The 14,147-nt window shown below is 39.1% G+C and overlaps 3 protein-coding genes and 1 pseudogene across 4 annotated transcripts in view; 2 read left to right on the top strand and 2 right to left on the bottom strand.

Annotated features, from left to right (window-relative positions):
• The window catches only part of LOC130685729 (lipid droplet-associated hydrolase-like), a 91,156-nt gene that overhangs the window by 58,483 nt on the left and 18,526 nt on the right, over positions 1 to 14,147 (top strand). The gene's annotated exons all lie outside the window — the stretch shown is intronic.
• On the bottom strand, positions 236 to 1,026 carry LOC130685731 (small ribosomal subunit protein uS10-like). Its single transcript, XM_057509055.2, has 4 exons — positions 868 to 1,026; positions 676 to 772; positions 483 to 615; positions 236 to 424 (listed from the first exon to the last, which is right to left on the bottom strand). The coding sequence occupies exons 1-4, from the start codon at positions 868 to 870 to the stop codon at positions 301 to 303; spliced, it is 357 nt and encodes a 118-aa protein (XP_057365038.1). The 5' UTR covers positions 871 to 1,026; the 3' UTR covers positions 236 to 300.
• On the bottom strand, positions 1,972 to 6,231 carry LOC130685720 (valine--tRNA ligase-like). 2 transcript variants are annotated; one of them, XM_057509041.2, is made up of 14 exons: positions 6,059 to 6,231; positions 5,787 to 5,997; positions 5,487 to 5,730; positions 4,903 to 5,311; positions 4,562 to 4,686; positions 4,354 to 4,497; positions 3,852 to 4,202; positions 3,651 to 3,773; positions 3,472 to 3,579; positions 3,262 to 3,421; positions 2,783 to 3,190; positions 2,624 to 2,727; positions 2,446 to 2,560; positions 1,972 to 2,384 (listed from the first exon to the last, which is right to left on the bottom strand). In XM_057509041.2, exons 1-14 carry the CDS (start codon positions 6,135 to 6,137, stop codon positions 1,987 to 1,989), a joined length of 2,979 nt encoding a protein of 992 aa, XP_057365024.1. In that variant the 5' UTR covers positions 6,138 to 6,231; the 3' UTR covers positions 1,972 to 1,986. The 2 variants fall into 2 exon arrangements, with proteins under 2 accessions (XP_057365024.1, XP_057365025.1); XM_057509042.2 differs by lacking the exon at positions 6,059 to 6,231 and having other exon boundaries at positions 5,487 to 5,724; positions 5,787 to 5,918.
• On the top strand, positions 8,389 to 13,392 carry LOC130685706 (uncharacterized; annotated as a pseudogene).

Below are 14,147 nucleotides of genomic sequence, written 5' to 3'. Positions count from 1 at the left end.
CTGGTAAACTGCTGTAGTACACAAACAACTGTCAATGTGTTTTGCCTAATTCCATTTAAGGGATCTGATTTATTTGTTACAAGCAATACTTGAACATTTTTAAACTGGTCTGTTCCCATTCACTGGTTTCTTATCACAGAGGAGCTGTTGACAGGTACGTAAACCTATTTCACTTATGATTGCATAACCAGGTAGCATTAACAATAAAAATTATTTGACATAAACCAAAAAAATAGTTTTTATATGCCTTTTATTGACTTGCCACATTTCAACATATAACAAGTAGGCACAAGGTGACGTTTAGGCGTCAGCAATGGTAACTTCAACCTCCACACCAGGTTCAATTGAGAAAGATGTGATCTGCTTGACAATCTCAGCTGGGCTTTGGAGATCAATGATACGCTTGTGAATGCGCATTTGAAATCTAAGTAGAATACCAGGAGTTAGAAGAATGTAAAGGAAGATTCTATGATTCAACTTACCTATCCCAAGTCTTAGATCCCTCACCACAAGGAGTCTTACGTGTGGTGATACGAAGAGTTTTGGTGGGCATGCGGACTGGTCCCTTCACGCGCAGGTTTTTATCCTTAGCGGCACCAACCAACTCAGAGCACACTGATAATAAACAAATACATGAAAGAAAATGTGATGAGAATAGTTAAATAAGAGCCATACCTTTCTCAAGAGACGGCACATTGCGGGAAGTTAGCGTAATTCGGATTTTGTGAATTACAGCCTCTTCAGCCACCGGCTTGCCAGTATCCTTATAGGCCTGTTAAATGTAACAACATAGCAGTTAAGCAGGAGAAAATAACTTAATAAAACAATTTAGAAAATGGAAACAAATATAACTGAAAACACTCTTACCATGATTAAAGTTACAACTCACGGCTTGGCCGAGATGATCACGGATAAGATCGCGACCAGGCGCTGAACCAAGCTCGCAAACTAAAGTGAATGAGCAGTAGACGCAGCTCTCGCGAAGAAGAAGCTTGCTTGAGGCGGAAAACAGGACGCGCATGGTTGCCACTAGTACCTTAATACTCATATTTTTTAAAAATTTACATTCTAATTTATTTTAATTTTAAAAGAAATATATTTTAAAAATTAGAAAATAAAAAAATGGTAATAAAAAGAAATATTTAAATATAATTATTTTTAAATAATAATTAATTTTATGTTTTCGTTTGGTGTCACAGCGGATAACCATGCTGGCGAATGGCCGACTGCAGTGAAGTACTTTTTCGAGGTTCTTGTAGGAGGTTGCAGTGAAATGTGTCAGGTTTGGCAAACAAAGCATAGGGAAAACCGCCACATTTTTCTGCAATATACTGCTACACCGTACCGAGAAAACCTACCAGATGTGTTATTTAAAAACTTGCATACGAAACGGACGGTATTTTCAAAAATCCAATTTTAACTCATCCACTTCAGAATTTTTTTTTTTACTTTTTTTCAATTTTAAATCACATCAGGACGCTTACGTACCAACGAAACAAAATGCTGTATGTATATGTATATGTGTGTGTGTAAATAATTGTCCGTGAAGAACAGAGATAACTTATCCGTGGCATAAACCCATAGCGGTGGTTTATGTTAAAACTGACCGTTGTTAGTAGCTACCCTTTTATGCTTTGTTGTTTCAAGACTGATACAATTTTCTTTTGCGTGATTGCGCAATTTACGCGAATGTGAACACCTTCCCAGCCCTTATACTGCGATATTGTACGTACTGCTTGCAATATCCGTGAATTTAGTGCGTAATTATCAACATTAAGACGTTTTGAAGTTATAAGCCTTTATATCTAATGTAAAGTGCAAAATGTATTTCTATAACTCGCATTTACTAATTAATACGTTTTCTTTTTTAAGGGAAATGGCATGATGTATGGGCAATATGCTGCCCAATGATTCTTTGACGTATAATACAGTTTCATGGGTTCAGAGGACAAAAAGAAATTTTTAACTAGATTGCATTCAAAGTATTTATATTTTGTCAAGTTCTTTTGCGTATTCTTTTAACTGACAAATTTCAGTTTTCAGAGAGGCTACTTTGAGTCGGTGAGTCTCTTGCACATGAGCTGGAGCACTAGAACGGTACGAGGCGGTACCCATATTCGCTTCTAGCCGCGCAAGGTTTTCAACAAGCTTTTTCAGTTTCTCTTGATTTTTCTTCAACTCAATTTTTCGATCAATCATTCCCGTTAGATTAAGATGAACAGAGCAAGTTTCAACTGTACGGGATACCCAGGCCTTTTCACTGGAATTTGTTAGGCACATGTCGCCATAAATGGTGACAGATTTAAGCCCTGCAATCGTCGACATTAGCTTTGAATACTGATCAGTTTGGCTCAAAACTCGTTCAGAGGGGCAGACGAAGAAAGCTATCAAATGAATTTGATTTTAGTCCATAAAATGTAATATGTTTAACTGTGTAGGTCATACCATCAGGTTTTGATTTGGCTAAGCCGTATTCTAACTTCATGTTTCGCAATTCTGTAACAGCTCGTAAAACCGAATCAACTGTTTTTTCAAGCTCAACGTTTCTCCACAGGCCGAACTATAAAAATAAACTTTTAATATGAGAGAATATTAAAATAAAAGTATTAAAATTCGAAGAAACCTCGTCTTTGGATGGATATTCGGCAACCAGAATGCTCACAGATCGTGAGGATGGAATTCCGAGATCAGCAAGTTTCGTATGGAGCCTCTGATACAGCTCTTCACCTGTAGAAGTACGTCATTTAGGTATTCTTAATGAATAAAATACAAACAGCTATACTCAGGAACGGCATGAAGGGGACCAGACAGCGAAGTGCTGTGTCTAAGCACACGACTAGGACAAGGACAGATTCTTCTTTATCTGCCCCAGTCAAAGGTTTAATCGCTTCCAAATAAACATCACACAGCTTGGCATACAAGAAATTGTAAAGCGCGTCCGTGGCATGGTGAAAATCATAGCGCGTCATTGCACCGTCAATTTGGCTGACCATCTCGGCTAAGCCATTCATTATCCACTGGTTGACCAGAGATGAATTATTTGGCTCATTCAACCAGGAAAAGGAGTCTGAACCAGTTTTTGGAGAGATTTCGTCCAAAAGAAGAAACAAAAAACGAGAAACCTGCCATATTTTGTTGCAAAACAGACGGTTTCTTTTTAGCATTGCCATGTCCAGGTTAATAAAATGACCTGAAAATTTCCCGCGTATCACGAATTAAAATATTTAAATTGAGCGAATGTTTATAGCAAACATGTCTTACTCTTGACATTGTAGGAACATAGGGTAAATCTCAATGCGTCTGCGCCAGTTTGTGGAATTCCGCTAGGAAAGACTGTCCTCTTTTCGGCAATAGCTTTTTCGAATTCTTTTGAAGACAGATGTCCTTTCTTGAAACTGGATTCCAATTTGTCTTCCATACACTGATGTAAATAAGTACGATTGAAGAAATTCAACTAGTCAGCCAGATTACCTTTAGTGATGTGCCATACACTATGTCTAAGGGATCGATGACATTTCCCAAAGATTTAGACATCTTGCGTCCTTGGCTGTCACAAATGATGCCATGTAAAAGAATTTCCTAAACAGTTGAAACAGTTTGATATTCTAAAGTAAATGAATTGAAAAGAGGACAATCTTCAAAAACAGTACCTTGAAGGGTAACTCTCCTGTTAGCTCCAAACTCATCATTACCATCCGTGCAACCCAGAAAAACAGAATATCGTGTCCTGTTTCCATAAGATCCAGAGGAAACAATTTTCGAAGGTCCACCGTCTGCATCAAAAAGAGGGGGAAAAAAGAGAGAATTTTGAACATTTGAAACAAAAATAAATGTCCGAAAATTGATTTTACATGTTCAGGCCATCCACACACAGAAAAAGGAAAGAGCGAGGAAGAGAACCACGTGTCAAGGACGTCTTCATCCTGCTTGACAGCTGAAAAATCAAAACCGTGATTTTTGGCGTGCTCAACAGCTTTCTCGGTATTATGCGCTGCAATCCAAATTGCAGTTTCTTTTGCCCCAGCGAGGTTATACGCAGGAACGCGATGGCCCCACCAAAGTTGGCGAGAAATACACCAGTCCTTGATATTGCCAAGCCATTCAAACCAAACACGTTCGAACTGAGGAGGATAGATTTTTAACTTGCCACTTTCTACCGCTTCCATAGCTTTTTGGGCCATCTCTTGAGTGTCAACGAACCACTAGGAAAGAACCAATACAAATTTTTAGGTAGTGGTAAATGGCCGAAGCCGAATAGATATAGAAAAAGTACTAGAAAAAAAAAAGTGTAAGTGCAGAAGATACAATTAACAACATCTGAACAGGAATTGTTTTTACACTTATTTGACAAACCTGTGGTCGTAGAAGTGGTTCAATTATGTCACCCGAGCGACTACAGACCGGGACGCTCATCTGATGTGGTAAAATTCCCCGCAATAGGTTGTTGTCTCGTAGGAAATCTACCATCTTTTCCCTGAGTTCGAATCGAGGTAATCCCTAAGAATATCCAAATAATACATAAACAGTTTAAAGAAAAAATAATAATATTAATTCAGCGTACATGGAATTGGTTGCAGTTATTGTTTGAAATTCCACGATCGTCGAATACACTAAACATTTCCAGGCCATGTCTTTTTGCTATTTCATAATCCTTTGGATCATGAGCAGGAGTAACCTTTAGAGCACCTACACAAGAAATACTACATAAACCAGCAGTCTTAAATGATGCACTTTCAAGCTAGAATATTATTTAAGAGAAACGTTAGCCTAGAATAGCTTTGCAGCCACAAAGTCGGGTATCGGGAAGCGACTCTTTGTTTGCTCTTGGTAATACAATGCTCCGTAACAGACTAATGAACCATTTTGGTCCATTATTAAAGCCAAAGGGAAAATTTAAGTTACCTGTGCCAAAGTGCTGATCCACTTCAGAATCTGCTATTATGGGCAGCTTGGTATGGAGAACTGGATGGATGACAGATCTACCAATATAATGTTTATAGCGCATATCTTCTGGGTGAACTGCGATTGCCATGTCACCCAATATGGTTTCCGGTCTCGTTGTAGACACCATGATTCGTTCGTTTGAGTCCCACAGTTTGTACTCAAACTGATAAATGTTGCCGAACGTTATGGGTTTATCATATCCTGGTACCAATATTCCCTTGGGTCCATCAACCAACTGATGTTCAACTTCTATGTCTGAAATTGCCGATCGTAACTGACAAGACCAATTCACGAGGCTTTCTTTCCGATAAATTTTTCCTTTGCGGTGTAGTTGAATAAACGCTTCATTGACTGCATAGCACATCTTCTAAAAATATATTTAAAAAAAGTAAGTCAAAATATGTATAAATTAATCAAAAGAACTTATAACAAAATGCAATAAAACTTCTCGAATTCAATCTCAATATACAGAAATCCTGAAAGGAATCTACTTTAAAAGATGTTACGTTCACTGTTTAAAGTTTTCATTAATGAAGGCATACTGGATCCATTGTGAATACTGCTTTCTCCCAGTTCAAGGTTGCACCTAATGCTTTGAGCTGTTGGTAAATTGTGTTTTCTTTTTCACCTTTCCATTTCCAAATTTCTTCCTCAAACTTTTTGCGCCCCAGCTGTTCACGTGTGATGTTTTGAGATTTCAGATTTTTCTCCACTATAGCTTGAGTTGCAATGCCAGCATGGTCACATCCAGGGATCCATATAGTATCTTTCCCTTTCATTCTATTCCTACCTCAAATACTGTTATTAGAAATAGTAAAAATAACTGATTGCAACAAAAATACCAGCAAACAAGAGAATCCTGTATGGCACATGTTAGGGCATGCCCAATATGAAGGGTACCAGTTATATTTGGTGGGGGAAGAACCATAGAAAACTTTCCAGTGGACGGTGGAGGCTTATGGTGCCTAAAGAATGAATTACATTCCCACCATTCATACCACTTTTCTTCAACTATCACAGGAGAATAAGCTTTTGGAATTTCATCTTTAACATCTAAAATGAACAAAGTGTGTATGAATATGACAATGTGTTTAAAATTCTTTAAGATTATCACTTTTTGGCAGTTGTAGTCTTGCTGTAGCTAAACGTCTACTGGTCAATAGAAATAGTCGTCTGGGCGCAACTTTCAACATTATCAAGATTCCAGTATCTATTATTTATTTTATTTTTTTAGATTAGGCGTTTCCTTCAGGTACGCCGGGATGTGAGCGTTGCAGGAAATTTGGACTATTGTCCAACTGTCCACCGGTATCCAGTACTCCAGTTGTTTTGATATCCTAAAGCAGACAGATTCATTCATGTTATGGAATAGATGCCAACGTTCTACAATGTTGCCAGTTGTTGTATATGGCAATCCGTTTTACCCCAAAAAAAAAAAAATTTTGGCCTTTTTTTTCTTTTTTCACCTAACGCCATCTACCTATCAGATTCTAAATTAAGTCTCTAAATACAACTTTACGCATTCTAGCCATATAAATACATCATTTTTTAAATTAATAACTTTATTTTATTAAAATATCGCTATAGAGTAATTATTTTGTTATATCCAATCATCAAGTAAAAAAAAGGTCTCAAGTCCTAATGTCGATGGCATGGGAGTCCTCTTGTCGGAAAGTGTAGCGCTCGTTGGGTTCAGCAACAATTTGCTGTTGCGCCCAAACGTCGGGGACCAGTAGTTCAAACGTCGGGTTCCAGTTGTCCAAGTGCCGGAAACCTGCAACCAAAAGTCGGAAACCCTGGAGTCCTTTTTGTAACTCGCCCAAAAGAGTATATGCCCTATGTTTGAAAAGGTGGTATTTCAATTTAACGAACATAAAGGAGAAAAAACTGAAACCGAAGGTATTTTAAAGTACATTAGCTTCTCCCCGAAGTTGCGCTAGTTAATGGCGAAATTTGCTTGTTTTCGGAAAGGAAGCCGCAGTGGTTTCATATAGATTGCATCCCGTACGATTTAAAGCGGGGTGAGGCTCATTTATGGTATCCAGTTTTTCTCTCCGGTTGTTCATTTGAAGCTAGCTTTCCCACGACACCAAAGGCGACATATCAAACACTTCATTACTCGACTTTCGTGATGTTGAATGCAATAACCCTACAAACAATATTGTATTATTAGTGCGTTGCCATTCAAGTTACACTGTTAAATCAAAGAAAGCGAATATGTTTGCCCCAGTTGAATTTTGCATAGAAGGTGTTCTGCAGACTGTAGACTTTATGCATTCAGACCTACACGGAATCGGAGGAGAGCACTATGTTTTTGTGGTGATTTTACTCGTCAATCAGTAATCGAAATTTTATTTACGCAGGCCCATTGTTAAGAGGATGAGATCTCCATGTCCTTTGTTGACGGTCTGTTTCTTCTCACAAGGTAAGTGTTTATATTCTACCATTACTTGATTGAGGCGTATATTCGATGTGTGAATCGTCTAGGTGAATATTTCTTTAAAAAAGTTTTGAGACTGGAATTACCACTTGCACCGTCTGTTGACTGGCCTTATTCAGTGAAACTGTTGGCCATCTTGTTTCCTCAAATACGTTGCCGCCATTTTTGCTTGTTTTTCCTCATTCGCATCCTCTTCGCTTTTGTACTTACAGTTATGTCTGCGTTGGTACCATCTGTGGTATCGTTATTGTGCTTCATCCCAATTTCATCTGTTTCTCGTCTAGTTCTTCACACACTTTTGCGAACCCTTGTCTCCAGGTCCTACGGGATGGAACGTCACGCGGCTGCCCTGAGCATAAACGGCTGTGCCCAGAACCAGCAAAACCGTTTTGAAATGTCCGTCATGACCTAGCCGAGTTAGAAGGCCTACTTCTGAAGGAGAGCCTAGTGGTCGTCCCTCGCTCAAACAAAAGATATTGATGGAGGTGCACCATGGCCATTTTGGCGAAATAAAATGCATCGAGCGCGCCAAGTCGGTGGTTTACTGGCCGGGGTTCCACGAAGATATACGGAATTTGGTTGCGGGATGTGCGATCTGCCAAGAGAATCGGAACTGAAACCCGGCTCAACCACAATTTCCGGTAGAGATTACCGACAACCCGTTTCAAAAAGTTGGAACAGATATCTTTGATTTTCAGGGAACACAGTACTTACTGCTAGTAAACTACTACAGCAAGTGGCCATGTGCTGACCCCCTACGCAGCCTCACAACGTCGGCGGTGCTGGCGGAAATAGACTTTCTTTTTTCAGACTTCGGAACCCCCGAACAACTCGTTTCAGACAACTTTCCAAAGTTTGGCAACACGAGTTCCGAGATTTCTGCAGGCGCCACAGGTTTTGGCACACCTCGTCGAGCCCCGAATACCCTCAAATGGAATGGGGGAGCGCTCGGTCCAAACACAATACAAAACGCTACTAGAGATGTTTGAGGGGGGGAGTTCGCTATGGCAAGCTATGGCAGCCATCCGGTCCGCAAATGCTTTGTGCAAATTGCCATCACCAGCCGTGTTGGTGCAGGGTCGGAACCTTCGAGGAGCCCTGCCATTTCTTCTAGAAGCCTAAAACCACTCTTCATGAGTGCGTCAACAGTGAAAGCCAGCTCAGCTTTGCCCAGCCAACGCTATTCTCCAGAAGGGTCACTCACCTGATGTGCGTGGATCGGCATTATCAGTTGAACAGTTCATTAGAGTGAGGGTAGCACGAAAGTGGATACCAGGCAGAGTTAGTGACATTTGCGAGCAGCCACATTCTTACCAAGTGGAGACGCAGCACGGACGCTGTTTCCGCCGAAATCGACGGGACATCAACATTAGCAGGATTGGTACAACAGCTCCCTGGAACCAGGCACCGAGGCTCTCGCCGCTAGCTCACCCTTCATCAGCCGCCTAGCTCATCAGCGCTAACTAAACACCAAGCGGAGAGCTCATCATCATCATTGTGCGTCACCGGAAACTCCGTTTTATGGGTTTTCGCCAACTCAGCCGCCCACTGTGAATGGTCCCGCATGGGATCCCGGACTAGCAACGCCTAGCGGCTCCGGATTGCGGCCAGCCGGAGCAAACGGAGGGACACGAACCGGCCAACCATACTTGGCACCACCGAAGAAGCTGTAGCTTGTGTTGTTCATTAGTACACAGAATTTGTGTTTTCGCTGTCATTGTTTGCAACCCAGTATGGCCAAATGTTAAGTGTTACTCTCATAAGTCACCCTGTATGAGGGAGATTATGTATATTGATAAATATAGTTTAATATAGTTAATCCGTATGGTGGAGAAATACGAGATGCCGATTATCGCCCTGCCACACGGCATTGACTCATTATCACGCCTTTACTCTGAGCGCTGTGAGAAAATGGAAAGATCCGTCTACGGGAGAATTGCCCAATATGCCACCTGTGGCGAAATTCATTTTGGAAGAGAAATCCATGTATGACGTAGGAATCATTAAAATCCTTCAATATTTTTCTATCTCTATCGTCACACTGTTAGTTTTAGTTAACGGTTTTCGTACGGAAAAATGGTCTGAAAGCGGTGGACAAGGGACGCATGCTTTAACCGACGAAAACCGAAGGAACGTTTCCGAAAACGAAAATCGTCGGTTTTTTTCCGACGATTTTCGGTAAGTTGCTTTGACGAAAATCGTTAGAAAATACCATCGAAATTGGCCCATATAATAATTTTTATTTGAAATTAAAAATGCACCCATAACCTTCCAGAAACCCTCCTATCCACCTCTTCTATTTCGAAATATTTAAAATAATTATGGTAGCCCTCAATTTAAAATAAACAAAAATAACACAAAGATTTCCAGGTAATGTTTATTCGCCAAATGTGTACATAAATTTATTTAACAATAAATATTCGAAATGAAAAATGATACGAATTTACAATGCGGGACCTGGAAACGGGTGACGTTCCAGTAATTCTTCAGACAGACCCAGTTCGCTCCCTAAAGCTCTTACTTCATCTTAAGGAAGTCTACCTAGAAAAATTTTGAAAAGAATGAAAATTTGGTTAGAATGCCATAACGCAGGAAACACCTTAATATCATTACCTTGAAGAAATTCTACTATAAGGCCGCGAAGGCACTGACGAACCATTTCGAAATCGTTATAATGAGTCGTTATGGCATCAGCGCCCGAAGAATCCATATGCGAAGCTGACTCAAATTAAATGGGCCTCAAAGTACCTGTAATATTTTCATAAATATTGAAATTAAACATTAGGCGATATGATGCACTAAAAAAACAAGGGAAGGTTAATACCTTGTCCCAGAAGTAGATTATCCCAAGTGAGGTTTAAATCATTGCCGTTCTATGTGCCACTTCATGGACTTCCACAATAACAGATAGCCGATCAATACTTGCTATACTCAGGAGTTCTCAGTATAGCAAGTAGTTTTTTTTTACGTGAACATGCTTCACTCCAGGTAGAATGGCCCATGATGCCAATTTCTCAAGGAATGACATCCTGCATCTGACCATCTTGTTTTTGAAAAATGACGTTGCTTACAAACGTGAAATAAACTTTAAGAAAAAGCTGTACCTTAACGTTTTCGCTGGATGCAGCTGGACAAGCGTTGTACACTTTTCGCAATAGGACCTATAACGTTTCAAAATAAAATATTACATGAATTTTCTATTTATATAACATTAACTTACCTCGAGTTTACTTTTACAAAATTAAGTACAACACAGATATTCCTAAAAAAATATCCCGAAAACAAGAGCACAAAAAGATCGTTATCGACTTAACTAAACGACAAGAAAGACCGAGAACAAACAACAAAGGGTGACGCTTTGCTTTAACGTTGCCAATTTGCGAAATTCGCGTAATTGCCATTTTTTAAATTTTATCTGCTTTGTAGCAGACCAAAATAAGCTGGAGGTTTTGGGGAAGGAAATAGGGGGATTGGGGATGTCTAATAAAGGCTTTGAGTTGCTTTGCGGGATATCTATGATTGCATTATTTTTTAATTGCATTGCACAAAATTTATATTTCCTGCAAATGTAAAAATTGTGAGATTTCCTATTTGACATCTGTAAATTTCAAAGACGATGGGACGGGGTAAGAGCGTAATGAGTAGGGTTGGAATTAGCAGACAATACTTATTCATTGTTCTGAATTATATCTAACGATTATATTTTATATCGAGCAGATTTTATAACGAACTAAATTGGTTAGGTAATATGTAAGGTAAATATATATTTAAGATAAAGGTATTCTACGTTTCTTTTAAGAAACTTAACTTAATTATTTTTAAGGAGGCTTTTTGGATGACATGGCCCTTTATGTGGTCTAAATAACCAACAAAACCAAATTTGAAACACAAATTTTAGCTTACAATTGATTTTGGTTGAAATATACATGATTTATATTGATACGTGCCAGATTGGTACGATATCAGATTCCAATCACAAAGGTATTGGTTTCAAGTCCAGTCACTGTCATAAAATTTCTATTCTTGATAAAAAATTTTTAACTTCCTTTTCTTTTTGGTACTGGAATTACACGATATTAACTACAACATTTAAGTTGTGAACATCAATAAAAATTCTTCTTCCCTATAACCTAAAACTATAATTTGTTCATTTTGTTGGTAATACGTAATTGGTTCATAAAATCAGCAATGATAAATAAAAATGCTATAATAAAAAAATAATTTCTTTGTCCTATTGTCAACTATTTAAAGGACGAAATTCTTTTTTATCTGAAATTTATTTAATATTGCTGTTTACCTGCTTAGTATGAAATACTAATAGAATGAGCGTTTTTGACAAAACGATAAAAGATGCTGTTTAGTCTTCTTTGCCCATGTAGGACTGTAGGAGTATAATGCGGAAATCGGTTACATATGCCGTATTTCACACACAAAAACCTACGAAAACCATTAACCAAATGCACCTTTGCGGAAATCACTCGCGGTAACGTTTTTCGTTGGTTTTTAACGAACGAAGAGCGTTAACCAGAGATTACCTTAGCGAATATCGCAAACTCCGCTCGATACTAGTTACCCCTAACCAGACTTGCCGTCCGATTATTTCTTGAGCGATTATCGGTAGCCGTCGATAATCGAATAACAGATAGATAATCGATAACCGACGAATGATCGGCGATCATTCGTCTGTTGAAAAAATTTGATCGGCGATTAAATTTCTTAGCGATTGTTTTTCCGATTATTTTTGAGCGCCATCTAGCAGTAAGAAAATAGCTTGCCACTGTTTAAATTGAAAAAAATTGAAAAAGTGAACATTTCAAAAAAAGCGTCTGCTACAAAAATGACAAAGATATGAGTAGACTTTCATATAGTTTCCTCTACCGTTCATAGATGTCGCTAAATAATCGAAAAATAATCGTGATTAAAAATTAATTTTTTCCACTTTAATCGCCGATTGCGATTATTTTAAAATAATTTGACCGCCCATTAAAATTTTAATCGAAATCGCAATCGCGATTAATTTTCAATCGCGATTACGGCAGCTCTGCCCCTAACCGACGAAAGGCGTAAACCCGAAATTAACAGTGCAATTTCGCCAAAGAAATAGACAGACCTGATGTGGGTATGCTGTGAAGTATTCTTGTTATCCCTAATGGGCACTATCGCCTTCAACAGCTTTACATTCTTCGTTCAAATTTATTTATTAACAATCATTACTAGGCATAGTTGAATGGTTAACAAACATACAGCAACAAATGCCGGACACCGTTTTAGTCGACAATCTGGAGAGCCGTGGTCTCCTGGATTGCATTCTGCACGGGGATTTTTGGAATAACAATATGCTCTTTAAATACGAAGAGCAAACGTACCACATCGAAAAGGAAGATGGGACAAATGACAAGACTGCACCAGCAGACATTCGTGTTTCATTGAGATTGCTCAATTTTCAACTATACAGGGTCGGCCACCCACTCAGCGACGTCCTTTACTTTATGTACACGAGTACAATGCCAGAGTTGGGAGAGCGATACATGCTCGTCTTGCTTCGTTATTATTTGATACGTTGACGACTGATCTGAGGTTGCTCGACATTTCGTTGGACAACCACACCTGGCAACACTTTTTAGGGATTACAAGAAAAGGCCATTAATGTGGATCTTGATAGGCGCCATGATCGTTTCCATGACCCAGAATAAGACGGTTGTGACCGTTTTACAAGATTTGGATGCAGACGAACAACTAAAAGAGCCAAAACCAGGTGAAAGTTGATTTGCGTTTGGGTATCAGGGCTCTTTAATCTTCTGCAATGTTTTGTTGGCCTTTTAGTGAACGAAGAAACGGATGTGGAACCAGTTAAGGGCGAAAGTGGAATGAGCCTCGAAATGGAAGAAACTTACAAGAACATGATGGCGACGTATGTAGGCCTACTGAGTCCGGCTCTGTCCATTCGAATTCTTAAACTGATCCTGGAGGCCATGGCCTTAAATTACTCTGAAACTGTAGTTGATTAAACTGTTCATCCTTTCACGTATCTAGCCTATAACGATTTTTGTTTTCCACATAGTTTTGGATGCTAAAGGTTAGAGTAAGATTTGCCAGTTGTAGAGACAGTTTGCATCGTAGCAAAAGACAAACGAAATACAAGATTACGTTCTATATATTCTGTAGCTACATCAGATAGGTTGACGTAAACGCGATGTTTGATTAGATTCAATAAATGTGTTTACTGCCAGTTGCTCGGCTGATAAGTGTACCTGTTGCACCACTTGCACTGCAGCACAATCAGCGAGTTTGCGTAACACTACGTCGTTAAGGCGAGATGATAACGATTCTCTTCCATTTATACTAGAAACTACAAAGTAAGGAGTAAAGATGCGATCCAAGTAATTAAACTTTTGTCATTGCAGTACTGCTATTTGACATTTTTTAGAATAAAAATGATTGGAAAATGGCATAAAGAGCTACATTATTAGCGACTTCAGCGGTGCCTCGCCTTGAAAGGCATCTTTCATTAATCTGGCCGCGCTTTTTGTCCTCAGCCTTCAACAGCTGCGACTAAAGTAATCAGTGTTAGTTTTATTTGTACCGCATGAAAGGGACAGCGAACTGAGGTTGACTTGTGCCAAGCCGACTGTGCAATTCGTACGCGGCTTCAAGTACACGTATTTTAAACGGATTCACCTAAAACAGTCGAATTAAATTGTTTGTTGTCTTACCTTCCAAATGGTGTCGCCAACAGTGCCAATAAGTATAATTTAATAAATAT

The sequence above is a fragment of the Daphnia carinata genome, chromosome 9 (genome assembly GCF_022539665.2).
Source record: "Daphnia carinata strain CSIRO-1 chromosome 9, CSIRO_AGI_Dcar_HiC_V3, whole genome shotgun sequence".
In the NCBI taxonomy this organism is placed as follows: domain Eukaryota; kingdom Metazoa; phylum Arthropoda; class Branchiopoda; order Diplostraca; family Daphniidae; genus Daphnia; species Daphnia carinata.
Note: the sequence above shows the minus strand (reverse complement) of the source record. Positions and strands in the feature narration are given on the sequence as shown.

Bases quoted from the DNA above. Each gene is read 5' to 3' on its own strand.
- LOC130685720 (XM_057509041.2), bottom strand. From the start codon at position 6,137: ATGTTGAAAGTTGCGCCCAGACGACTATTTCTATTGACCAGTAGACGT. The intron at 2,728-2,782 runs GTATAGCTGTTT...GTACTTCTACAG, and splicing joins CCCCTTCATGCCGTTCCTGA to GTGAAGAGCTGTATCAGAGG. The intron at 2,385-2,445 runs GTATGACCTACA...TTCATTTGATAG, and splicing joins AGCCAAATCAAAACCTGATG to CTTTCTTCGTCTGCCCCTCT.
- LOC130685731 (XM_057509055.2), bottom strand. The intron at 616-675 runs GTATGGCTCTTA...GTTTATTATCAG, and splicing joins TGTGCCGTCTCTTGAGAAAG to TGTGCTCTGAGTTGGTTGGT. The intron at 425-482 runs GTAAGTTGAATC...TATTCTACTTAG, and splicing joins GGATCTAAGACTTGGGATAG to ATTTCAAATGCGCATTCACA.